Consider the following 27,090-nt stretch of genomic DNA (forward strand, 5'->3'; position numbering starts at 1 on the left):
AACGAGGATGCCATTCTACTAATCTTAAATGTAAGAGAGTGACTTGCGTTAAAAGGAGCACAAGAAAAAGGGAGAGAGAGAACGAAAGTTGGAATTCATAGCGTGCAAAAACCTGAACGACTTGTCGAATGCTTTCCTTCTAGAACTCATAAGTGTTTTCGCGTGTGTATGTGGTGTATCTGCCGGGGGTGTGAGTGTGTGTGTGTGTGTGTGTTGCCAGGGTTCACCACGAATCAATTTAGCTCCCAGACGCTCATTGCTCTACGATGCCAATTATTCCTACCGAATGATAAATATTTACCACCCTCGCAACGGGTTCATCGTCACGAAGGATTCCCGGTTACCATGGGTGACGACATGTAGAATAAGCGTAAATGTTTGTTTTAAACACGGGTTGATTATACTCACTCTATAATCATCCGAAAATCCAAGAAGAGACCAAAATTCAAACGAAGTGCTAAATCAATTAGCAAATTTAATCATTATTTAGAGCATCAAGATAACATAATCCTCGAGGACATTTTCCAGAAACTACATTTCAGGATTTCTTGGAAAACTTTCCGACGGTAGTATTCAACCTGGTTTTCGCTTTGTAGCTGTATTGTTTTTTTTTCCTTTTTAGCTTGTCAAAGTAAATTTCTCCTTGTGAATTCCGTGAATTATTGGCCATTTTAAAATCTCTACTCCGTATAAACTGTAAACTATAGAACTGCTCATCCTGGGGTGCGTTCATAGTAATATAGCCATGTTTTCGGTTTAAATCATCAAACGAGATTTAATTAATTATCTGTCAATCTATGGTATGGTATGTATTTGAAGCTCACCAAAAATTAGTATTACAAATTCAACAGAAGGTATCACGCGTAGAAAAGCTGACTGATTAACAATCTAATCTTTCTACGTAAAAATAAGTATAAAAAGCCTCTATAGGGCATGACTTACTAGATCTGATTGTTATTGCGGGATATATTCACAAACCCCTTCAACCTCCTGCAATACGTGTTGCATACATTTAGGCGAGTTAATTTTAATCATCGCAGTTTTAGTCAAATGAGTATCTTTCTAATTTTGAATAATTTGGACATGTTTTGTGTGCCTATTAATTTATAAAGAACCATTACGTGCATGGTAATCCATGCTTTCTTCTAAGAGCTTTAAATAAAACTGTTTTACAATTTACTAAGACCGACGATTGACACAGGACCATGATGATAGTCTTTAAACTCTATTCATCATGTCATTTGATTTATTTGCATAATCAATTTCAAACGTAGCACAACTGAAACCACAACTGCAATATTTAATAAACGAAAAACTGAGAAATCGTACTAAAAGACGTCAACATTTCAAAGCTGTTTTAAAAAGCGTACCCACAACATCACTTATTCATGGAGCAAAATGGCAAAATCATCGTTTGAATGAGCATTGGTTGAAAATACCAATAACGACCATGATCACGAGATGCTGCCATGTTCGCCAAAAACCGAACAAAACAAAAACTGTTCCGTGTGGTAGAAGAAAAAAACAGTGTGCCAATCGAGCTGCCTGCTCATTCGGCTTCCCATTCTCGGCTCAAATATCATAAATTAGCATCCCAACGTTCCAGCTGTAAAGTGCATCCAGAGCGTACAACAGTTAAAACACGCTTCGCTTTTGAAAGAAGGAATTCTTCGCTTCATCTCCGCTTCGCAAAAAAAGCGCAAGCAAGCACCAACTTCACCAAATATCACAACCTCACCAGTACGGGGAACAACAAAGTGATACAGTACAAGCATAAAACATTCTTCCATTTCTCCTTGCTGTTGGCTGCCTTCGGTGGCCATGCCGGGAGGTTAGCAGTTTTGCACACAACATGCCAAAAATACGTGCACCGAATATCGACAGCATGGCTGCACGCTTCAGTTCCAGGAATTGGACGGAAGAAAAATGTCCCGTCCCGCTCGCAGTGTTGAATCGCAAGCCAGTGGAAAGCAATAGAGCACGGATCCGGTTTACGTTCCGTTGCCGGGCTGGCAGTGCCGACGACCGATCGACCACCCAGAACGTATATCGTTTAGCGTAACGTACAGTTTAAGTTTATCGAAAGTGAATTCCGTACCCGGTGCAGGTTCCGTTTTTCCAATCGTTTCGTTCGTGGTTTTTCACGTTCTTTCTACTGGGATTCGGTTTTTTTTTGTTGCATTACCTCGGCTTGGGCTGGTTGCGAGCCCTCGTTCACCGAAGCGAGCTTCAGAAGTCTATTAAGATGAGAAATTGATAAGCATACATCAGGGCTGGCAAAGGAACAGGCAAACCACATGCATTTCTTTCCATTTCCAACCACCGCATCAACACCGCCGGACGCACCCCACGCACGTGTGTGCTTATTGATGACGTGCCAGACGATCGGGGCACCGCCACACACACACACACCCACAACCGGGGCTACTGCTACTGGCACAAAAATCGTCGGGAAGTTTAATGAAGTTCAAAAGCGCAAACGAAATTGGTTCATTTTCAGGGTTCGAATCGAAATCACCGGCATCGGCACCGAGCTCCAACAAAAAGCTGTTTCATCCCGTTACGAAACGGCACGCTTTCGGCAAACATACCACCCCATTACGCCAACTGCTCCCCACCTAAGGAATCCACCAAAACACCAGCAGGAGGGAGAAAAAAAGTGAAAAAAAACATAAATTGTGCCACCATTTTCCACCGTTGCAACATTAATCAGCAGGAAGAAAAACGGTTCTACCTGAGCGTTTTACAATTATGCCACGATTTAATGGTTGGTCACATTTTTCAGTTCATTTTTATGCCTTTTTTTACATAATGTAATCTGCCCGGGAAAATGGGGAAAGTTCCCGGATCCGGACACACGTTGAAGACACAGCAGGAATCGACGCGATGGGGGGGGGGGGGGGGGGTTTCAAATGAGCGATGGAAGGAATTTTTCTTTGATTAAACATTTCGTTGTTCATATTTTTTGTTGGTTGGCATTTACGCCAGATGTGTATTTCGCCGATCAATCATAAAATCATTGGTGTTGGATTGAATTTTCTCGCCGAAATTGTTTCCGATTTCTTAGGAAGCATGATTTGCTCCATGTAATTATTAGTATCTATAAGTTATGTTAAGAAAATGAGCACGTTCGTGTAATAGAGCAAGAAAACTATTGGCTGACGAGTTGCGAATTGTATATTTCAAGTATTTTCTGGACAGCGATGGTTTTAAATCTAGTAATACATTACATTAAGACAGCGACGGATCAAACGGTAGGCGGAGTAGGCGGTCGCCTAGGGCCTCGCCGTGTTGGGGGCCCCAAAAAATTTGTGTTGATTGTGCGATTTTTGAAAATTTAACAGCAGAGTTAATTTATAGCAAAAAAATAAATTTAAAAGGTACAAAATTGATCAGAAATATCTTCCTTGGTTATATAAAACATTTGTTTCTATGTAATTAATTAAATGTAAAGAAGAATATCGACTTTGTGACTTTAAAGTATAAACGAAATTGCACCAGGATTTCCGAATGTATAGTACCAGGAGAGCATCCACGGAAGAGGTAGCACCTAGTACAGCAATTTTGCTCAAAAACCGCCGAAAGGTATGCAATGTTTAAACACTAACTTTGCAACCAACTTGCAATGCAATGCGCCGTAAGGTATGCAATGTTTATACACTAACTTTCCATACAAACCAGTTGTTTTGAGTTTTCCGATACCAGGAGAGCATGTCTCTCAAGAGGTAACACCTGGTACCAGCCGAGTACCAGGATGTTGCACAACACATGTTGCACAACACATGTTGCGCAACATATGTTGCATAACATCTGACTTGCAACATATGTCGCGCAACATATGTTGCGCAACATCTGGCATGCAACATCTTATATGCAACAACTTGGGATTGCAATTTTGGTCGAAAACCGCCGAAAGGTATGCAATGTTTAAACACTAATTAATCCCGTTAATCGAGAAAAATTTCTTCGAAAACTACCAGTTTCCGAATGCATAGTACCAGGAGAGCATCCACGCAAGAGGTAGATCCTGGTACTGCGCCGTAATGTATGCAATGTATGTACCTTACGGCGGAAAGTTGGTTGCAAAGTTAGTGTATAAACATTGCATACCTTACGGCGCAGTACAAGGTGCTACCTCTTCCGTGGATGCTCTCCTGGTACTATACATTCGAAAACTGGTAGTTTTCGAAGAAATTTTGCTCCACCAACGGGAAAGTTAGTGTTTAAACATTGCATACTTTTCGGCGGTTTTCGAGCAAAATTGCTGCATAATTTTACTCGACCAACGGGAAAGTTAATGTTTTGAATATTGCATACCTTTCGGCGGTTTTCGACCAAAATTGGTGTACTAGGTGCTACCTCTTCCGTGGATGCTTTCCTTGTATCGGCAATCTGAAAATGCATCTGCAGGTGTCACCTCTTGAAAAAACATGCTTTCCTGGTTTCGCAAATCTGAAAACAATTGTGTTGTTCATCGCCTAAATCTTCAACATGAGCGAAACAGGTTTCTAAGAAATTTCTCTGATTGTTACCGTAAAGTAAACCGATTGAAAACTGTACCTTAGGCGAAAAATCGTAGCAGGCGCTGGACTAATCAGGAATGGTAAATGTACGTAAATCGTAGAAAATGTGATCCAAGTAGTGGCGTTATGGTTCTCCTTAGTGCATACAAACGATTATATATAGACTAGCTTACTAGGCCCATTTACAGGGCTACGCAACAGAACTCTGAGCTGTACGCAAGGGAGCTTTCTTTCAGAGACTTTTCTGGTGTTGTTAAATCATGTTTGAAGTACACCTCCCTAACACCAATATGGCCGTAGCAAAATTATAGGCCCCCCTTAAAAAATTGCGGCCTTCAAGGGGATTGATCCTCCACTGCATTAAGATGAGATTTGTCGTTGTTTTTAGATACGAAATGCTCTCAAAATAGTAATTGCATACTATTAGGGGTATCGATCTCAATAAGATACAAGAAAATTTAGAAAATCAGCGAAGAGGAGACCGTTGATAGTGCCTAATTTAAACTGACTGTAAGAAAGTAAGTACATCAATGTGTAAATCTTCTTCTTTTAATATATATTAATATCACTTAATATTCCTCAATGGTATTAATTAAATGTACAGAATCGGTACAATAATTATAAAAATATTCATAAATGCTGGGGGCAATCCTTGAGCAATACACTCTAACTCACCTACAGACCTCATATGTATTAAGTTATTGTTTATAGTTGAATGCCCAAGATTTATAGTAAAAGTCATATCGGATTGAAAAACATATACCAATCACCTTAATGGAGCTAATTTTCTTGAATTAATAGCTTTACGTTATGTTTAATGCCTATGCAATGCAATGGCATGTAGAGCTTTTCCATGGAACAGACATTCATAGGTCTTATATTTCTAAAGTAATGTGAGCCGCTTTTGAATGTCTGTAAATAATAATATTATATATAAGTAATGCGTAAATCACGATCTTCCACAAGATGTGAAAAACTTTAATTGAAAGGATTCCATTTAAATCCCTTCACATTATCGTCAAGCATCTGAGTCTGGTATCTGGTTCAACTATTAAAATGAAAACACACCATCGATTCGCTCGTTTTCATAAGCCTTACCATTTACCGATGGTCAATATTTACTTTACCCAAGCCAATAAATTAGGTTACTCTAGCGATATCGACGCACCGAAGGCAACATACTCATACACCCCAGCAATGCCGCTGGCCATGAACTGGAAGGGGTCATTCCGGCCCGATCGTGCACTTTGCCTACCCAAAAATCGTGCTTTTAATGGGCCGAGAGATAAATTTCCCTCATCACTGCATTGCGCTTTCCAGTTAAAGGTTTGGCCCCCAGAAAAACGAATGACCCGGGAAGAAAATACGCTCTGCAGCGTTACCGCGTGCGTCGTTCCTTACCGTGCCGCTGCCCCCGGGACTAACCGGACGGTTCGATTCTTAAATACTCCAAAGTGCATGCATTTAAGATAAGTTGTCCGTTCGCTTGGCCGCACAGGGGCACACGACGCGCCGCAATGTATGGGTAAGACGAACCCACTTCCTTCCCACACCGGGTCGGTTCAGAGAGACGAAGCAGTCGGCGTATGGCGTAAAAGCGACCGAAGCGAATTTAAATTAATTTAAATTAGGTTTCGTTCGTTTCTTTTGCAAAAAGACAGCACCCAGTGGTAGTATAGCGTCTTCCAAAAACGGACGGAAATCAAGCGGCAGACCTGCTTCAGGGTGGCGGGTGGTTTCGTTTCGGTGCACCGGCAGGTAAGCTTGGGTGCACTTATGCAAACGGCATTCCAAAAGAAAGCACACTTTGTAAGGAATTCAAGTGCTTTCGGGGTTGGTTCGAAGCGTGAAGAAAGGCACCCAATTGCCCGAACCGACCCAACCTAACATGGGTCAGTTATTTATCGCTTTTCCATCCCTCCCGGGGTTTCCCGGGAAGGTGGTGAAACCACGGAGCAGCATGCAGTAGGACGGCTGGAAAAGGCGTAGCGAAGAGTCTGAACAAGAAAATGCAGCGGCTTAACGAATGAAAAGTGTTGTAACATGTTTTCTTTCGAGTTCAAATGAAAGCGTGATTCGAAAATGTTGAACGGTGGAAGTCTTGCATGGTGTATGGTTAGTTCTAACACGTCTTAAAGCGTACCATATCTTGCAGCAGCACTTTTAAGCTTTGAAGCCAAAATAATAAACTCCATTGGAAACGATTGGAAATAGTTAGTTTTAAAAACTAAATGATAAAATCATGCAACAATATACTAAAAAATAGGAATAAACAATACAAAAATACTTAAGACTTTTAAGGTATTATAAGCATAAGAAACACAAAAATAGAACATTAAAGTAAACTAAAAGGAGTTTAAAATAACACCTGAAAGAAGAACTAAACCAATGGATACCAAACCAAACCAAAGAATAAATAAATTTGGGTTAAATATAGATATTGAGTTAGCTTTTTAAATCAAATGGATGTATTTTTCTTTAAACTGTGAATACCTTAATACCTCTATTAAAAAGGAAGATAACTTGAATTGAAAATAAAGTTAAGTTTACCCATTAAATTGTTAGAAACCTTTCATGCCTGGCTGGCTGGCTGCCCCATTTTGCAACCATATCGTAGTGGCGAACCTTTGGAAAACTCAAACCCATCCATAGCCGGGTCAAACCGATGGGCAGTCGCACACCGAGGCCACGCTCGGTATGTAATTGAATTTAAGCAAATTGAAGACACACAAAAACACAACCCACAACCCTTGAGAAACGCGGAAGCTGCTCAAAATTACTGTAAAACTTGCACGGCACGTACACACCCTCCCCCCCTTCACGTGCGCCATTTGCACCCTTTCTCTCCCCTGCCGAAAACACTCTTCATTATGTTGCGGAAGGTGTTTTTCACTCTGCTTGTGCGCTCCCGGCGCTGGCGGCTTTCCATCTCGATTGCTGCGAGTACCGTCTCCGGAGTGACCAGCTGGTTCTGGGAAGATGCAACCCCATGCCGCCCAGATGGATGGGAAGAAATGAAAAATGTCTGCTGCAAGCAGTTGCAGTCCGTCGGTGGTGGAAAATGAAGACGAAACGAAGGGAAACACTCAAATTGAAATATAAACGCAATGTGTTTTTCTCGCAAAGCTTTGCTTTCCTTTGAGGGAAGATCTCGTGGTTCTTTTTTTTTGGTCTTCTTGCGCTTGAGGCAGCTTGCAAGGGAACTGGTGCAACTGGTGCACTGTAAACCAAGCTTCAATTAAATAAATGAACATCGTGTGGCAACTGTTCGCAACTACATTTTTAATTATTGGGGTTTCAAGTAAGCTTTGAAGTGATTTCTAGTGTTTTTGTGCGTCAAAGGTTTTTTTTTGTTATTCATGAATTGTCAAAGGTTTTTAATCCTACCACAATATCGAAAAAATAGAACCACATCTTCGTACCAATAAAACTAGTACACAAATCTACAAAACTAGTGTTAGATACTGAACACACTAATAAACCAGATTTATCCTAATATCAACAGATTTGTTTTCAAATTGCCTACATTCAGGCGGTAATTAATTTATTCAAATATTCTGAAAAGGCCACATGGTAAACCAGTGAATGGTGAGTGAAAGTAAATCATTTACGCTATAGTTAGTGCTTTACAGTTTTGATTAAAAATAACTACAAAAAAACATCACAATTTTCTTCAAAATCCATTATTCTTCCCTAACAAATTGTTCCATTGTGTGCATATATTAATAGCTGGTATCACAAATATGCATCATCATGCCATCGCGAAAATCTAAATACTCCAATAAGGTACAATAAGCATTCATATCAAATGACTGCTCAATATGTCACTAATTTCGTGTCCTTTCTATTCCTTTCCATTACCCCTATACTAACTCATCAATACATGCTTTTCCGACAACATTCATTCCATTTCCATTTCCAAATGCAAGCTTTCAATCAACTTCCCACACACACACACACACACTTGCAATGAATTAATCCAGCACAAACCGGGGAAGAAAAGTAGATTGAACAAACAGCGCACCGAAATAGTCTACCAAACACTTCTCGTAAACACTTCAATAAACATAAATTGAGTTACTATATCCCATACGTTTTCCCCGGGCATACAGCACACCAGCACACGGCCACCCCGTATCTCGTATCACGAGTGAAGAAAACATACCGTCCCATCACTGCCTTCGCCACCCATTCCCGCCACACTTTCCCCGTGTTTGGTTTGAGTAAGAAATCAATCGAAATAGCTTTTCCAAACCAAGCGGCGCCCAAGCCCCATTCGGAAACGGGAAACAGAAATAGGAAACCGCGATGGAAAATGGTGGAACTGGGAATCACCTTCGCCACCATTCCTCGCCGGTCTATTCCGCAACAATTCCGGTGGCACTCACTCCCGTCCCCACTGACGGGAGAATAAATACGAATTTATTTGAATGTGATTCATGCCGGCTGCCCCCACCGGGATGGATGTACGGTCTCGTGTGTGCTGGCGTACGATAAAGCGTAATCTGGCTAACTGACTAACTCGATTCCGATGCGAAAAGGGTGATAGGAGTTCTTTGCCGGTTGCACCTTGCCAAGGTATGCTCATCATACGCTCGTTTAGGTTTTGCGTGCTGCCGTTTTACTTACGCAGAAGATGCTCGTCTGCTGATGTCGGGTGTGTGGAGATTAGTGATTGAAGGTTGCCTACAGCCCGATAACCTTTCATCTTGCTTATGTCCGATACATAAAGGGGGCCTTCCCGCCCGGATGCTTGCCTTTGTGGTGAGGCAATTTATGTTTGCACAGTGATAATTTGCTTTCCGCAAATATTTCACCCTGCCGATGAAATCAATCGTTGGTCGAACTGGATTAGTAATTAGTGGGGAGATTTCTTTTCGACTGCACGTGGGTTTGAGACGTGTTTTACTTTGTACGCAAACCCTGCCGTGCCCATTATAAATAACTTTAATGTCGATCGTTAATCAATGATCCAACGTCTTTGAAGAACGTTCGGGTGGAGGAAAAACAAAATGGCAAACCGTATGACGTAAATCATTCCCCGTCACACTTTTCAACGAAACACATTATTAATTTCATTTCACCACTCAAGCTCAACATTTAATGGTGCGCGTTAGATAATCACCTTCTGCTTTGCAGCGCTGTTTGCAAAACACACCATTTAAATAAGCGCCGCGGCTGACAAGGCCGACTCTCGCAAATCACTTTTTGGTGTACGATGATTGGAATGATCAATAGCACTCCATCAATCAAATGTGTGTGTGTGTGCGGGAGCGCGCGCTTGTGTTGGTGGAAAAAGTTAAAACCGGAACATGCCGGATCCTGTCAACTTGGGGGCCCCCGGGTTTTTTGGCCCCCGTCTCAGAAAAATGCCCTACAACCCTCGTCAATTTCTATCATCATAAACATACTCAATCATTTAATTATGCGAAATGTCTGTCCAGCTCCCAACCGACCCGTTGCCACGAGCAAACTTCTATTTTCTTCACCGATTCCTCAATCGATCCATTCACTCGAGGTGAAAAGCGTATCGAAATGGTATGTCCTTTCTTCTGCCCATCTCGTTGCGCCAAACCATCGCCATTTCTCGGTGCTTGCGATATTTTTTCCCACTTAAAATGTTTCAACGATCCCGTTCAGCGTAATAGCGGCGCAAGTATTGGGACCCCCATGATGAAAAAAAACCTTTCCCGATAGCTTTTTCAATTTCCAAATTCCACCCGATTCTTGCGCTGTTCCGCGAACTCACGATGCCGGTCTGTTTTCGGCAGGCGGCTTCAAGTGATCCACAGTCGAGCCGCTGAAGAGTGACATGGCTTAAGTTTCCATTCTAACGCACACGGAATTCTTTACCTCTCACGGCACCCACACAGCGTTATGAGAACGCGCGAATGGTTCACCGATTCATTATTTCATTTCCAACCCAATAGGAATTGGCTCTATATCCCCCCCTCCCGACCAAAATGCGGCAGACGGAGCAAAAATGCTTAGAAACGGGAATCCAAATTATTAGCTCAAGATCGCACACATTTTATCGGCCGCTAGCTTCAATGGACAGTCTGGCCAGACAGGGTAAGCGAACGGAAAGCGCGGAAAAAATGGGAGGCACAACGGTGAGCCATTAATTTTTGATTGCGAACCGTTTGTGCAGGCAAAACTTCCGAACCTTTCGAGATCCTTCCAATCGACAGGCAGGTCCTGGGGAAGATCAATTGGGGCAATTCAAATTCATAAGCGTGGCGCCGGTAGTACGGGATTGCTTTCGGCTTGCTTCTTGAGCCCATCGTTAAGTACAAGGGACGGTTGATGAATTTTCAATTGCTGGGATTTTTATTTATAGGGTCGCATGCACGAGGATTGATTGGAACGCGTAATGTCATTTTGTGTGTAATTAAAGCTTTTTGTGTGTGTGCGTGTATGTGCCAGAAAAACATTCAATTTACGTATTACAAGATTGCTATCAACACACAAGATGTTTGTTGTTAGGTTATGATATCTACAGGTACTTCACACAGTAGAATATCACCAAATGGTCTCGTTCCATTGTTTTATTGCATCTTATTGCAACTCCAGGCCTAATCAAATTTACCTTGATGAATTGAGACAAGGTTAAAAAAAATAACTAATGCTTGCAGTTAAGACATCTCAGTGGTGTATTGGTATATGTAGTGGTGCGCCGGTTTTAACTCGACAGGACCAGTCCAAAATCCCAACCTGTACGCAGCACTGACTATCGAACAACGGATGAGTAAAATCAAAGAAGGCCAAAAATGGCAGGTCCAGACCACTTGAGGTTGTTGTGTCGATAAAAAAGAATAATTGCATAATTTCAGGCGTAATCAATCCAAACCACATGAAGTTCGTTTGTAGGAGCTATATCATACCAACGGCTTATTTTTTGGGGAAAGTGTATGTAAGTGAGCTTATTGTTACCTAAATTAACTTCCTAAAACTTCTACGCCTACTCCGATCCAAATCAGATCGTTTCTTAAGGCTGTAGACAAGTACTAGCACTAGCATCGAACGAAAAAGCAGCTTTTGACAGCTTTCTGCACAATCAGCATATGAATTGTGAAATTAACAATTTAATAAGAGTTACGAAAAGAATATAATTCTACACATTCACCCTGCTCAGATCACTTTCGAATCCTTTGCTGGAAGCATAACGCCTACAGCTATGCAATATATTACCTTTATCAATTTTCATGGTTTGATGGTTACCCCAAGAGGTTCAACATTTGCCAAACACAACACAGCAGGGTGAAACTACCGAAACCAGAAGAATTTCTTCTAATAAATATATCATATCTTCTGCGTAAAATGTAAACCTTTCCCAAGATGCTTCCCAGCAACAACCTAGACCAAATGGTGTTTCTAAACTATTCTGAAAACCCTCATCTGAATTCTCTAAAACTCTGCGTACGTGTGCTCATATCTGTCGTGCCGTTGACTTTACTGGCCAACTTTAAGGGCACCCACTTCCGTGACAACCGTCTCCACACCCCGCCACAACGGTGTGGGGTTCATCAACCACCCTCGATGCACATAAAATACTCAACCGTACACAAGGGCCACTCGTGTCTCGAATGTGTACACAAGAAAGCTAATGAATGAATAGACAACTGTCAAAGTTTGGCAAAGTAGTTTTCTGCACAGAAGCTCTGTTGGAACATTTTTGCCGGTCGACGCCACACATTATTCGTTCACTTTTATCTCACCACCCCGTTTCACAAAGTCACCCCACAGCAAGCAACAACAACAGCAACAAAAATACACACCCACACATCCACATACAGGAAGAAAACTTTCCTTTTTTGCTGCCCTGCCCGTTAAGCATCCGCCTGCCGTGTGCCCGGTTCCATTCAACGGTGACAGAACAGATTGAGCGAAAATTGCTACAACAACTTTGCGACGCCGTAAGCACTATCGATTGCTATCAGTTCATTGGAATCTGTGGCGAGAAGCGGTACAAAACCCGAAACAAAAAAAAAACTGTGGAGGAACAAACTCGGTCGGAACTTTGTGCACCATACTGGGTGACGTTCTACCAGCAAGCAACACTACGTGACGCAGTAAGACAGGAACCAGTGTCACTCGAACGCGTACGAACCGTTACGCAAGATGACAGCAGACATTGTCCTCCCGGTCGGTGTTCGTTTGTCATCCGTACCGGCCCGAAAACCGGGTTGCAGCGAAAACGAAAAAAAAAACCCCTTCACTGTAAGAACTGACTGCAAAAACACACTTACATCGTCCGAAAGCTTCTTAGCTGATGGAACTGGCGAATCGTGGTCTCTCCGTCGCACATAAAAGGAAGTTGCATTTAACATCACCGTCCAGCCGTCAAGCGGACGAGGTAGCCGAGTTGACTTCACTTATTGCTTGCTCACGGGTGACGGGAAATGGACGGTGTCACCCACCGCATTCCTATGTCACGAAACTCAATCATCGGTCGCATCGGATTGCGAAAAGTAGCAGCCGTCTGACGTCTTCGGTTTGGCATGCGACCGACAGCGTACTAGACTGACGGTACGGGAAGCGATCCTGCACCGGGCCACACTGTTACTGTCTCGCGTGTATGTCAGGCAAAGCGTCGCCGGGGACGCGCGTGTAACGGGGTTGGAAAAATGAGTAACCGGGTCGCATCAGGCCCGGAAGCGATGCTTCCCCATCAACCGAACCGCCCGGGATGAGTAAGCGAATCTGCTTCGCGGGAAAAGCGGTCAGATCGGGATCGGTTGCGATGACGTCGGGTAAAATGCACCTTACGTAAAGGCGATCCACTCGGGTGTAATTGCTCCATCATCCCGATACCGAGCGCGGGCGGAACGCTTTCGAGTGAGCTACGGGTTAGAAGGAAGAGTCTACTCCTGCGGTAGATCCAGGGATTATGATAAAGAGGGTAGAGAATGAAATAACATTCTCATTCTACTGCTACTTTCACCGGTGCGCTAGTGTTACGAGCATGAGAGCTCATAGCAGGGAAAAAAAACATTGTTGAGCAAGCAAACCTTCGTCGACCGGTACCAACCTCAAGCCACGGGCTGAAGGGCTGGTCGGTGATGGAACCAGCCGTACCGTGGTTAGTGGATTGTGAAGGAGTTCATCAAGATTATTTCGTTTTGTCGTTATTACTACCAACCGGGGAACTCGGGGAAACATACAGCGGGTATCACGAGCGAGAGTGTTTCTCACAGATCATTGTTATCCGCAAGTCGACCGGAACTCACTCACTGGCAGCTTCCGCCCAATGGGCTGTTCGGCCCCCCCCCCCCCCACCCCCAACCCCCCACCGGGACAAGGCGCCCCGAGTCATGGAAGTCGAGTATCGCATCATCCATCGTCGTGTGCCTGGCAAAACGGATGGATAAAGTTATGAAATTACCTCCCGCAACTTGCCCACCAGTTGGGTCGAGAGTAAAAAGGACGGCCAGCCGGGCCAGGTAAGCGATCGAAGCCATCGATGATGATGATAGTGGATAATAATTGCAGCAGTAGCAAACCCCCGTCCGAGACCCCCCGAGGGTGTTGAAGCGTTTGGGGGAAAATTTGCAGCTAAGTAATTGAATACACCGTCAATCGCTTTTGCGAGGAAACGGTCGGACGTGAGTTTCTAGCTGTGACGAAACGACACGAACCGTACCGCACAATGGAGTGTGATTGCAATCGGTTTTACAGAAGCAATTATTTTAATGAAATTTGTAACTTAGCATAGACAGTGGTACGACCGGGATGTGCTTTGAAATCAACGGACTGCAAGCATTACGGTCAATTTGTCGTGCGAATTGCATACTTCGTTTGTACGACGTCTCAATTTGTGTCACATTTTTAGAAACGGATCATATTAAAGCATTGCACTATATCTAGTGGAGCTTATGGAAATATTTCCTTTACACATATTTAGCAAATTCATTTAAAATGCATGAATCACCGCAGTACTTAATGAAAGAAACTGAGCCTTAAATGGCTTTGGAAACTGCGCCTAATATTATGCAAAGTTTTGTTTGATTAATTTAAAAAAAATCTTTACGAATCTGAGCAAATTTACAAAAAAGATTGTTTAAATGTTGAGACTTACCAAACAACTTAGTAAATGAAATGTCATTGTTAATGAAAGGTTATTAAAAATAGCTTTCCTTAGCTATTCTTAAAAAAACATCAAAAAGTTGAACAACCATGATTTATGATCAATTTCACTCAACTCCACTTACCGATCATGGCGATCAGCGTCAATAGTAGCGGGTATCGTATATCCATCGTCCATCCAAATGGTAGATGCATCTCCTTCTTAATCGATTCGAGAACACACACTGCACTGAAAACTTCACGTTTTGTTTGATCTCAATTGCAGATCAAACTTTCTGTTTGATTCTTTCCGAAGCCGGAACTTTTGCTCACCGAATAGCTTGTGTGAATAATTTCATTAAATTTATTGCGAAACAAACTCTATTATTTATCGCAATCACTTCAAACATTCACAATGCTTCGCAAGCTTTCGTAATGAAAGCAATATTCGTTCATAATTAAACTCACCGCACCGCACCCCAACGGATTGTAACAATCATGTGTTTAATGCCTTGATTGCGTCCGGCACGAAATGCTGCCCATTCATATTGTTTCACATCAATCACGTGGATGCTTGTGAGTGATTTGGATAAATCTAAACGCACCGCTTCCAAACAATTAACCGCACAAAACACATGAACCCCGGTTGGCACCGAACGGGACGTAGTGCATTCTTATCGCGCGCGCACTTCTAACTAACTAACTAAGCACCACCGTGGATTAGCTCACTTGGTAACACGATCATCATCATCCGGCCGTACACTGTCAACTGGTCGGACATAGTTAAGCTCGGCACGTAATCAACCCTCCCTTGGGCGAGGACGAAAAAGCTCGTCTTTGTTTAGTGAATACGATGTGCAATTCCGAACCGCCGAACGGAATCCCGAATCGACCCGAAGCGTAAGCGGTTCCGAACGAAAGCATGGTACATCGGGGAACCGACGGAACACATGGTCGCTAGAAACTGTAAACAAAACAGTGAGTGCTGATTCGTTTCACGTGGCCAGCAGTGAGTGCTGTTTGGGTTTGGTATGGCTGGCAATGGAATGAGTTCCAGAATAAGAGATGTTCAGTTATGTATTGAACTATACATATCTAGGATGTCTTGCTTTGTGTAAGCCACTCAAAAATTAACAAAATTAAATTGATCAGCATAACTAATTTTCATGCAATCAATTCAATGCAGTAAGTATTAACAGTTTCAGTTTGAAATGAAATTGAAACTAATAGAGATACAAATCAATTCATATTAATGTTAATAAAACATATTGAAACACTTGATAGCTATATCAATAGCTTCCATGAAATAGCGAGCCAATTTATTAATTAATGGTCCCTCATCTATCAGACCAATGGAGACGCATGATCCCTTATCTATCAAACCGATGGAGACGCATGGTCCCTCATCTATTAGACCGATGGAGACGCATGGTCATTTTTGTTCAAAGTAAAAGTTTGTAAAATTTACTTTCCACGTACTGCAATAGTTATTTAAAACTTATTACTGGCCCTATCGCTGTTTCATTGTGTACCGTCACAAAAGCAACATCTAATAAATTCGCTACGGTTTACTACTTTGCCGAACGCAACAACAGGCAAAAGTTTGGCCAACCCGCAAAACCAATTCCTTCCGTACGCGACGTGTTCTCTCGCCTTTTTAGTCGTATCCACTCTTCCCATACACACACACACCCATTCGCCAGCTGACAGCTTGGAGGATTTATTCGATTGCTGTTTCAGCGCTGTTGCACCGTGGGAGTGAGTCCGTGAGTGCATCGATGCAACTGTGGTGGAAGAAGAACCGGTACGGAACGGTAATAAATTACTCTATCGTCAGACTTAAAACTAGAGTCTTATGGATAGGGGGACAGGGGTTGGTGTGCAATTGGGAGACACAATGCACAATGCTGCTGAAAGCAAAATAAAAAAACACACTGTAAGCAAATAAATTTCTGGTCCCGTTTTCGCTAGCAAAGTCAATCGAGCAGTAAGTTTTTTACTTCGGCTGTAAATATCGTGTTAAAAACACATTTCATTGGCGTGTGTGTTTAAGCTGTGGGACTATCAACCTATAGCACGATTCTCACCAAGGTCTTCAACGGTAGCCAACATGGGTTCACTGATTGTCACTTTAAAAAATATATTGATTCAATATTGATCGCACTGCTCTAGAAATCCCAAAAGAAATTAGCGTAAGATAAACCATACGCGCATACTAACGTATGAAGTGTACGACTATTTCTGGGAAATCTTCACAACAACTTTACCTTCCAATCAGGACGGGGGAAAGTTGATTGAACAAATATTCATATTTCATGATAAACTTCATCGGTTCGCTAGAACTTCTTCAGTGAGTAGCAGAACGAAGATGAGCTTCTTCACTCAGTTCCAGGCTACCGCACAGATACAAGTCCGGGAGCGTACCGAAGGGTTTCAGTCTATATGGACGATGGATTTTGTTTACTTCTCCGCAAAGCTTTCATAATTTCGTTCCAACCCTACCGAGCAGCACACTCAACCACTGTGGCCCGTGTCGTTTTGGGAGCAGTAAACGGTGAATTCCACGTCCTCCCCCTAGCAATGGTATGTAGTGTTGCGCACATTTGCATAACCTCACACATGCAAATCAGCACACGCGTTACCACACTCGCATCCTTTAGCGTCGTTTCGCTCCGTATGAGGAGGTCATAGTTCTTGGCATCGGTGACGAAAATAGAAGCCCACTACATCGTGTCTCCTGTTCGTTTCGATACCTCTGGCCACTCTCAAGACGGTCCCTCAAACACAGTTGTGTTTGGCCACATTTTACGCAACGCCATACTCGCTTGTCTCCACGGAAGAGGACGGAAAGGCCACACACAAAATGTCCACACACTTTTCGGTGAAGGTGCAGAGCAACTGTACGTCTGTACTACCTTTATGAATAGTGAAGCAGAAAGAGCAGGTTACTCATCTCGAATCCTGGGTGAGGGTGAGGGTTGAGTGAGAAGGAGAGATAACATTCACCAACGGGTACTTGGATTCACTGAACCTGTCAAAAACGTACGTAAAGTCATTGCAGAAGTTCCGTTCATCCGTGTATTTCGCGGAAAGTATTTTAATTTATGTAAATTGAGCGTCAGTTTGTAAGTTGGAAGGATTTTTTGCTCTGGAAAGAAGATGAGTATGAAAACGGCAACGCAAAACTAGGCCAAAATTACTTTAAATGCGGACAAAAATGATTAATGGTTGCCGTAGTACGAATGTGAACCATGTGAATGTATAAAAATTAACGAACTTCTTAAGAAAAATATAAAAGAAAAGACCTCCTAGCAGATAGCAATCATCCATTGGGAACATGCAACGACTCACCACTCACAACACCGTCCGCAATTACACCGGAAACGGCTCATTGCACGCACCGGAACATCAACAACGCGCGTGCAGCACAAAAGCATTTGCGTTGCAACAAAAAGCTGTCCTTCGTACCGGTTCTATTCCGCCGCTTCCTGCCAATAATAGGATTCGCGGGTGCGTTTCCGACCGTTTTGCACAAAAGGTTGCATACATGCAGGCGCTCATAATTACAAACGTCGCGGCACATACACACGCTCTCTGGTGGTCTGGTGGTCTGAATGGCCCGAGTGGACCATGTTGGAGGTTGGTATGCCTTTGAGGATTGAGTAAAGTGGAAAAAAGAGTTCTATTTATCGTTGCGCTGCAATGAAAAGATCCCAGCCTTGGTGCATTTACCGTCTTTAGTACGCGTAGCTGATCCATTCATTAGTGGGAATAAAGTAGAAACTTTTTTATAATGATAACCGATGAGGTTTTTAATGCGTGATTAATCTTTATTATGGCAGTCGGTGCTGGTTCAAACAAGTATTAATACAGGATAAATATCGTTGAGTATACTTTGAAATGTTTTTCAATTCTTTGCCCTTTCTTGTAGAACAATTTCCATCACGAAGCCATCTCGGGAAGGATTACTTCAATACCACTAGTATCGCTTGTTAATCACCAATACATACTCGTAACATATTCATCAGAAAAATAACTCTTGCCGCACAATAGTATTGTCGGGGCGCTAAACACATCTGACCCAATCGGGTTCTGTTTGCGCAGGCAAAATTATTTCCATCGCGCGAAAACCTTTTCCTTTCGCACAAGAAAAGATGCACTAACCTTGCGCCCTGCCAAGAATGCAAACAGCAGGCATAATCGAACCCCACGACGAAGGCTGAAGAGATTCATTGAGCATTGGTAGCAGTGGCAATAGCGGCAGTCAACTGCGCACCACGCTCCATCCTTCCCTCAACTCAACGCAAACACAAAACGCAGCCGACAGAACGCGCAACGATGCATAAAAACGTCATTATTATGATGATGGATAACTTTCGCAAAGATGGATTGCACAATTTGGGTCACCCATTGCGCGCGAACACAGCCTTTCGTTCTTTCACGGAGATGGGGGAAACGCGAGCAACAAGAAGCGAGAACGAATTACTGCCGACGGTTTGTGGTTCGTAAGCATAATGCCCCACTGTTGCTGGTGCGGGCCCCCTTTGGCTCCCCCTGGTGGAAGGAGAATGGGATGGGATTTTTGCATAAAGTTGGGCTGAGCTGCTTTGGAAGAAAAGCTGGAAAAGCACTCAAACCCCTAACCCTAGTGTGAAGGCTGGAAGGTTGCGCCGGAGCATACGTATTCTTTGAAAACAACAATAACAGCACACACTGAGCGCAAACCGTTCGAAACGGGGCACGCGGATGTAAAACCACAATGGCTCAACAATGCCGTACACAATTGATTTCAGCTTTTCAGCTCGATTAATGTCTGTCGGTGCGCGTTTATGCAGTGCTATTGCATATTTTTCTTTATTGAGTTTCAGCCTGTACCGACCGATAGATGGATTGCTGTGGAATGTATCATGTGGTGTCCCCGTTGTTTGTTTTTTTGACGAAATTACCCTCCAGCTTGGAAGAATTCTAATAAAATGGAAAGTTTTCCCATATTTTCAACATCGAAACACCCGAAATACGAATCCGTAACACATGTCCGGGTTCGTTTATATTTCTTTTGTTTTTTTGTTTTTTTGTAGTCGCTGCCACATTTGACAGTTCTACCTTCAACCCATCTGACCGGTGCGGCCAGAGTATCGTGGGTTCGAAGGTTTGAAAATATGATCGAAATGTAAGCATCACGTGTGGCACATTTGGTCACAGACAAACATTATGCCGCACGGGACAGTACAGCTAAACAGCTTAAAAAAGCGAACAAGAAAAAAAAACGCATTCCAGATGGAATCATCACTTGTTTCATTTTGTATCCCTTTCCCTTCTATCCTTTTGGGCTGATTCTTGCTGTTTTGATGCTAAGCATCAATGGTATTGGTGTTTTTCTTTCGCTCCTTTTCGATACATATTTTTACGCTACGCTCTTACGAAAGCAGTAAAAAAGTTGATAAATGGATATTTGTTATTGATTTTCATCCAGCTTGACCATATGTTGCACTAGAATTTTCTGCCTTTCTTTTTCCGCAGTTGTGCTGGAAGATTTTTGCAAGAAGGGGTGCTTGTACACTCTTCTAGGTTCAATGGATTACATTGTTAACGTATTGTAGAGCTTTGTACGGTATATTAAATTGAAAACAGCGCAATAACAGCTCTTTTGGTGTATTTTTCTGTAAAGTTGTTTAGGAAGAATTTCGGTAATTTGATAGTAAAAAGGATTCTAGGTAAGTCAGTTGTTGTTAGCCAACCCCAGTGGTACGACGTTTTTCCACGCGATGGCAGATTAAGTATAAGAAGTTATTGCAAAGATCACGATCAAAAAGGTTAAGTTAATATTTAAATTGATATTAGGTTTTATGTGAAAATATGCCTTTTTAAACTTATTATAAAACTATTTATTAAGCTAAGGACGCTAATGTACTGCTCATCCGCAAGAAAACATAACCAACGTCTTACAGTGTGTGGTTAGCCCTCAGTTATGTCAACCACCCCAACCCCCCATACAGAAAGAGAACATTCAATATATAAATATTCGTAAACTTATTCAACTCATTCCCATCATCACCGCTTGCTGCGCTTAATAAATCCAATATATGGTTCGTTCGATCCACTTGCTTGCTGGCACACAACGTAAAGAACCGGCCCGAAATTTGCATAATGCCACCCTACCGGAAGTGTGCTCGATGTAAATTTTCTCCAGCTGTCCCACTCCTGTTTCTCCCCTGCCCCCCCCCCCCCTCTCCCTGCCAGAATTGTTTCGTACGACAGACTCCAACTTTCTGCGAGGGGAAAATTCGTGTTTTCACAAACCTTGATGACCACCGTGACGCTCACCGCCCAGCCGGAAGGGTGTGTATCGGTGAACATTTTGCAAGAAAGTATCGCCGTAGACAAAAGAGGATGTGAAAGAAATTTATCTACATCACATAAAGCATACACTAGAATAACATGCCGTATCGAAAGCATATCGCTCCTGCCTCACAACCCAAAACTGACCAGCACAACTCCACCGAGGACTGGGCGTCTCCATTGCTTCCATTTTTTTTTGCCAGCCCCAAAAAAAAGCATACTGGCAGCTGCTGCTGCTTTTTATCGCTTACATTCTCCAGCGCATCGTGGCCTGTGTGGTCAGTGCTTGTTGGTTCTCTTTCCGACTACGTTTCGAAGCTGGCCCGGTGTGGTTACCGTGCCGGAGTGCCTGAGGACGATTTGTGGAAAGTTTTACGGATAGTCAAACAAACTGCCGATCGCCGCACATGGGGTGGTTCGCTTGATTGCTTCCTGATGCTAACTGATGCTACCGAAAATGGTACCTTCTTTCCTTCTTCGGAGCAACATTACAACGGTTCTGGTTCTAGCCTACACCCAGCAACCCTCCTGCTGTGCCAAAAGGGAATTCGAACAGCGGGGCAACTTCGTGTTGCACTGGCCAGTGGATCCATTGCAACAGATTCCGAGCATCGCTGTTAAGCTGATAAGAGGTTTGCTGACAGCCAGATGTTGGATTCTTCTCTATTCGGCTGCAGGGAGGCTTTTTTGTTTGCTTGTTGTTGTGTTCCGTACCAGCTTAGACGAATAGCATCCCATGAACACCTAGGGCATCGACCATGGACCACTGCTGTGGGTCTAGCGAATAATTCTAATGGAATCGAAGGAAGGTTTATAACGGCGTGCTGGAGCAAGTTTACTTCCTAAAGGAGTGTTTAGCTTACGGTGTTTCGGTGGATTCGCTTTAAAGTGCATGCAAGTGAGTGATATCCAAAAATACAATTACTCTACACGGCAGAAGCGTAATCTTAGTAAGAGTTGTTGACAAATGACTCGTACGGGTTGCATCAGCAGGGGTCATTTCTAGTGAGGTTTCCTCCAACTTTCCGATTAATACTCTATATTACTTTATGAAAGTATTCAATCTATTATTTAAACCACTTGAAACCCGGCAAAGAACAACCGAAGAGGTCCATAGTATAGACTGTCTATCATGCAAATTACATGCTTAGAGAATGGCTATAAGTAAGCAAATGGTAAAAGGAATTAATAGAAAAACTTCTCTTCTCTGACAATAAAGTAGTTTCGTTATGAACTCATTTAAATCTCAATACACCATCCATGCCGTACAATAACCCCATAGCCCATTGGGACAGTTTGAGTTGAAAATGCACTTTGGGCACTATGCAATTGGCCTTTGCTGAGCACCTCTCAGCTCATAGCACACAGAACTCCTGCAATCAAAACTAGTCTTCCTTTCCTCCTCCTTAACCTTTTCCCCCGACCGTCTCATCCCTTCCGAATGCCCGTTGAATGCAGCACCGAAAGCAAAGCAAACGGAAAGGAACGACCTGTCTCACCTTGGACGTTCGCGAACGCAGATGCGTCTTCCGCTTGGAGAAATTGTCCACCAAAAACTCAAACCACCATTCAATGACTTAATACAGTTGGGATTCGCCACCGATCTCCTAAGATGATCCTTACCGCCAACTGTTGTGCAAAACATCTAACGCTTTCCAGCATGACGGCGTGCTCATCCAAACAAACACCGCACACTCAGACACAGAAGAGTCAGCAAGAGCGCGACGGAACTACTTCTAACGAGTTTTCCCAGTTCCCAGTGGGTGGGTGGATACAAAACCCTTCCATCGTTTTACCATCCCGCGTGTACTTTTTCGTTGTGCATAATTTGCATAAAATTTTATGCAGATGCCAAATCTGGTGTACTACCTTCCCTGGGTTCCATCTCCATACACTGCTGTTGACTAACTAACTTGTTTATAACCGTCGGTGCCTCGTGACGTCCAATGTCGCGTTTCCGTCGCTCTTTAACGCTTGTCTTTCGCCGACACTTGGCTTCTACATTGGTGGCCAATATTTCCACACCGAACTGCGTTTGAGTCTGTGTGTGTGTGTGTGTAGGTGTGCGCGTCTGTGAATGTGCCACAAAACAAGGACCAAATTCTTGGGAGTTTGGGTCGCGTGGGATGGGCATAACATGTTTTCTTTTCTTTAGTTTTCCAGCTCGTAATTCATTCCACCAAAGCGCCAAAGAATATGGAGTTGTTCCTTGGTGAGACAACAGCATTTGTCGTCTCATCGTATGTTATTACTTCATTCCTTATCACATTTTCGATCTTGTTTTTGAAAAGTAATCTAAACTTGTTTGCAAACAAACGAATTCTGTGCCTGATCGTATAGTGACTTCGAATTATTTCTTTGGCATTTAATTTAAATCGCATCTAGAGGTGCAGGGCCACGAGAGTTGACAAAATGCTGACAAATTTGTCAAGTGACAAAATCAGCAGGGCAAATTTATTCCACGCTGCAGGTGTCAGCTCTTGAAAAGCATGCTCTCTTGGTATCGGAAATCTGCAAACAATTGTGTGCGCGACAACGGTATAGTGGTTTTTCGCAGTTGACAAGCTGATTTTGTCACTTGACAAATTTGTCAGCATTTTGTCAACTCTCGTGGCCCTGCACCTTATTCCTTGTCATGATTAACATTAGCTGAGTGAAATTCACTAGAAATGAATTGATCTCTCTAGCAAAAGTCTTTGTAATTGTAAATGACCATTGTCTTCCGAAACGTGTTGCTTGTGTTGCTCATGAGATGGAACACGAGGTTAGCACTTGAGATAAGCGACAACTGCACCGATGGTTGTGTGCTTGTTAATGTCGGTTAACGCTACAAAACATTACAAGAGCCATCATTACCTTGCCGTATTGTGTATTGGAATGGATTGATCGGTAAAAACTTTACCTCAAGTGGTTGTTTATCGTCCATTCATTATCGTTTCACATACGAACGCATTCGATCACTTTCGTTTCTCTAAGAAAACATATAAAACCACCTGTTTGGCCATTGTTCGTCAGTAAGCTTGTTTTATTCAAACAGTTGTTATCGGTGCTACGTTAAAATCATGAAAGGTAATTGCAAGTGAAACGTTATTAGTCGCAACTGTGAATCTCCTTTGTGAACGACTCTTCCTGCATTCCGTTTCCAGGTGTTTGTGCACTAGTTTTGCTCGCCACGTTTGCTGTGGCTGTACAGGCGGTGGACTTTCCGATCACCTGCCCGGAAGTGGACGATATCTTCCATCCGGTTCACATCCCGCACTTCACCGACTGTACCAAGTTTTACAAGTGTTTCGATGGGAAGAAGTACGAGATGGATTGTCCCGGCGGTTTGCATTGGAATATCGAGAAAGATTACTGTGATTACCCTGAGCTGGCTAACTGCGAACGACCCATCGAGATCGATCCTTAAAGTGGGGTTTAATTGATCAATAAATTATAAGGTTATTTTAAAATGTGATATTATGCATGAGATAGATGAGATGAGATAAATTTTGTCCTTCACTGTTAAAATAAATTTGAAGCTTACTGGTGCATGCATCTACAACTCAGAACAGTCATACTCGATTCAAACCAACTTCAACTCGCATACGTATAAACGCACCCCCGATTGACACATCGCAGCGCAATGACAGTTCACGGAGAATTCCAAAACAAAACAACGTATACGCGAAACTGGTGGAAAAACTCGTTCTACCTCTTAAATAGGTGTATCAAGTGGAAAAATGTTTCGAAAATCTAAACAAACTGTGGCCCCGCTCCCGAAACCACCCACCGAAGAGCAAATGCGAGAGGATTTACAGCTGTTTCACGAGACAAGACCTGCGCCACAGCAAATTTCCAGCGAAAACCTACCAACCTTAACCGAGGAACCGAGCATGGACGATTGGTGGAAGGTGTACGATGCCACGGTGGAACACCACGAACAGTTTCAGGGACTGAAGACGAATGCACAAGAGCTGAAGAGGACGCTACAAGAAATGCGCGATGAATTGCAGGCAGCGTGCGATAAAATTATGGCCGAAATCAGTCAAGATTTGGAACGGCTAGGTACAACGATGTCGGAATAGGTTCATAGTAATGTATGTTAAATTTCGGTTATATCTTGACCGATGTGATTCGAACGTATTGGAATAAAACTACGGGTGTTTATTGTTGTAATCCTGGATCAGTTTTATTGCTTTACTTTCATCTTTCATCTGGTATTCTCGTGTCAAAAGTTTGTGTGCGCGTATGTCCGGATACGGGTGTGATGCATTCCCGCAGAGAGTTTTAGTTGTTCGGGTACACGTGTCCACAGACCGACGACAGCCACTTCCACGGGTAGCCTATGGTAATGACGGGGTAGGGGTTGGAAGGTACGCTTGTTTATGTTTTGCTTCAATTATTTGCCATTCGCCTATGCACTACACCCACCACATTCCATGCTATAGCCCACCCCTAGATCCATTAGTAGTCCCGCATTTTTGTGGTGCCAGTAGTAACATTTCATACAAACAAAACAAACAACAAACATGGAAGTAAAAAAAAACACAATCACACACAGGTACGCAAACACACGAAGTTACAAAGGGCAAAGAGATACATTGGTGTCGATACTGTGGGGGAGATTTAGACAGAGGGTTTGGAATGGTTTCCTTCATTGGGAACACACCTCAACCCCCAGGCGCGGTGCAAAACCCCTTGGCGGCTGCCTGCTGTGCTCAGTAGCTGTACTGATAGTGTGGATCAGATATTAATGCACAACAACTGCACGGGTAGCCTACGAAGAAGTGAATGATAATAAAACTGTAAGTAACGTATCGCGTTATCGGTCAGTTAGGCAGTATGGGTATTATTTCTACAATGAAATGTTGTAGCATAAATAATTTTTTGGTTTGATCCCACAGAAAAAGAACGTTAGTACTGACTTCAACATTGCATCACAAAAACGTTGTTCAAAATGTGTGTTTTTATGCTCTCTCTCCTTTTGAGGTTGTTGTAAAGGAAAACAATTTGCTACGGCCGTTTGGGTGCAATGTGTCGCCATTGGATTAGTTGTGATATCCGAGCTCTGGGAATGGCCGAAATCTGGTTTCAAGTATAGCAGTTGGAGTAATACGAGCCCATGTGTAACGTACGAAAAAGGTAACGGTCATAGAGACGTTTAGAGGCTTACAAGAAATTCCGCAGCTCGTCCTAGTAATGAGGATAAGAATTGACGGGAGAAAGCGTGCGCAATCCTACGAAAAATGGGACAAGAAACAATTTTCCAAAGTATCAGCGTCCGGTACGGAGCAGTGTGTAAAGAAAGGATTATAATGTAATGGTAGATCAACGAGATATACTGTTCATACAATAGCAGCAAGTTAATACAACCCCACACGGTTAGTAACTCACCGAGCTTACAACTCTATTTATCAATACTTCAATAGCTCAAACGGAAGGATGAGATTATACACTGCGCAGGCACTAGAATAGATTAGCAGATATCTCCGGAACAACACTAACGTACTGACCCGGATCTAGAAAAGAAAGTGCAAACAAACCACCCAGCTAATGTGTGCATTGATGAAGGGATTATTAGTGAGAGGCATTAAATATAATCGCACCACTGTGTTTTGCAATACCCGGAGAACGTTTCGGATGATCGCTTTTAACTCGTTCTCATTAAACGTGACACCGAAGATATTGATAAAAATAAACCCAATTTGTCTGAAATTGCCTAGGAATATTCGAGTTTACTCAGACCGCCTGATAACACAGTACAAAGGGGTTTATTGAAAATAATGTTCTGAGCAACGCCCCGTGTACGTTAAAATTGGAGATTACAAATGTCTACTTCCCGGGTTTCGGGTGGCCAAACCAAAACAATTCTGCACACTAAACTATCTGAACTATCAACAACGAAGCTTCTCAACTATCACTGCACTTGGTCCCTTTTATCGATTGAATTTACAACTGTCTTGTGTACGTGCAACAGGAGAGACTTTGATTCGGGATATCAAACAAACAAATTGGCAAGCGATATTGTTTCGGCTGCATTTGGACGGACTTGAACTGTTGCATCTTCACTAAATAACACTTTGCAAAGAGATAGGGAATGGGGTTACCTCCTAGCCTAGCATACACTCTCATTTTTCTATGACTAAATAAAACGTGGACTCTTCAACAAAAATTAAGTACT

The 27,090-nt window shown here is 42.8% G+C and overlaps 3 protein-coding genes across 3 annotated transcripts in view; 2 read left to right on the forward strand and 1 right to left on the reverse strand.

The window, feature by feature from the left end:
• LOC128304045 (uncharacterized) overlaps positions 1 to 14,804 on the reverse strand; it is a 38,435-nt gene extending 23,631 nt beyond the window's left edge. The window contains exon 1 of the mRNA XM_053041168.1: positions 14,735 to 14,804. Within this exon, the coding sequence (XP_052897128.1) occupies positions 14,735 to 14,804 (70 nt within the window). The remainder of the gene's footprint in view (positions 1 to 14,734) is intronic.
• Positions 14,805 to 23,878: 9,074 nt separating this feature from the next.
• LOC128302550 (peritrophin-1-like) lies at positions 23,879 to 24,384 on the forward strand. Its single transcript, XM_053039399.1, has 2 exons — positions 23,879 to 23,996; positions 24,074 to 24,384. The coding sequence occupies exons 1-2, from the start codon at positions 23,990 to 23,992 to the stop codon at positions 24,334 to 24,336; spliced, it is 270 nt and encodes an 89-aa protein (XP_052895359.1). The 5' UTR covers positions 23,879 to 23,989; the 3' UTR covers positions 24,337 to 24,384.
• A 65-nt stretch (positions 24,385 to 24,449) lies between these two features.
• On the forward strand, positions 24,450 to 25,092 carry LOC128302549 (uncharacterized). Its single transcript, XM_053039398.1, has one exon. It carries the CDS (start codon positions 24,650 to 24,652, stop codon positions 24,992 to 24,994), a length of 345 nt encoding a protein of 114 aa, XP_052895358.1. The 5' UTR covers positions 24,450 to 24,649; the 3' UTR covers positions 24,995 to 25,092.
• Positions 25,093 to 27,090: the final 1,998 nt, after the last annotated feature.

The sequence above is a fragment of the Anopheles moucheti genome, chromosome 3 (genome assembly GCF_943734755.1).
Source record: "Anopheles moucheti chromosome 3, idAnoMoucSN_F20_07, whole genome shotgun sequence".
Classification (NCBI taxonomy): domain Eukaryota; kingdom Metazoa; phylum Arthropoda; class Insecta; order Diptera; family Culicidae; genus Anopheles; species Anopheles moucheti.

Coding starts and splice junctions, on each gene's coding strand:
- LOC128302549 (XM_053039398.1), top strand. CDS start 24,650: ATGTTTCGAAAATCTAAACAAACTGTGGCCCCGCTCCCGAAACCACCC.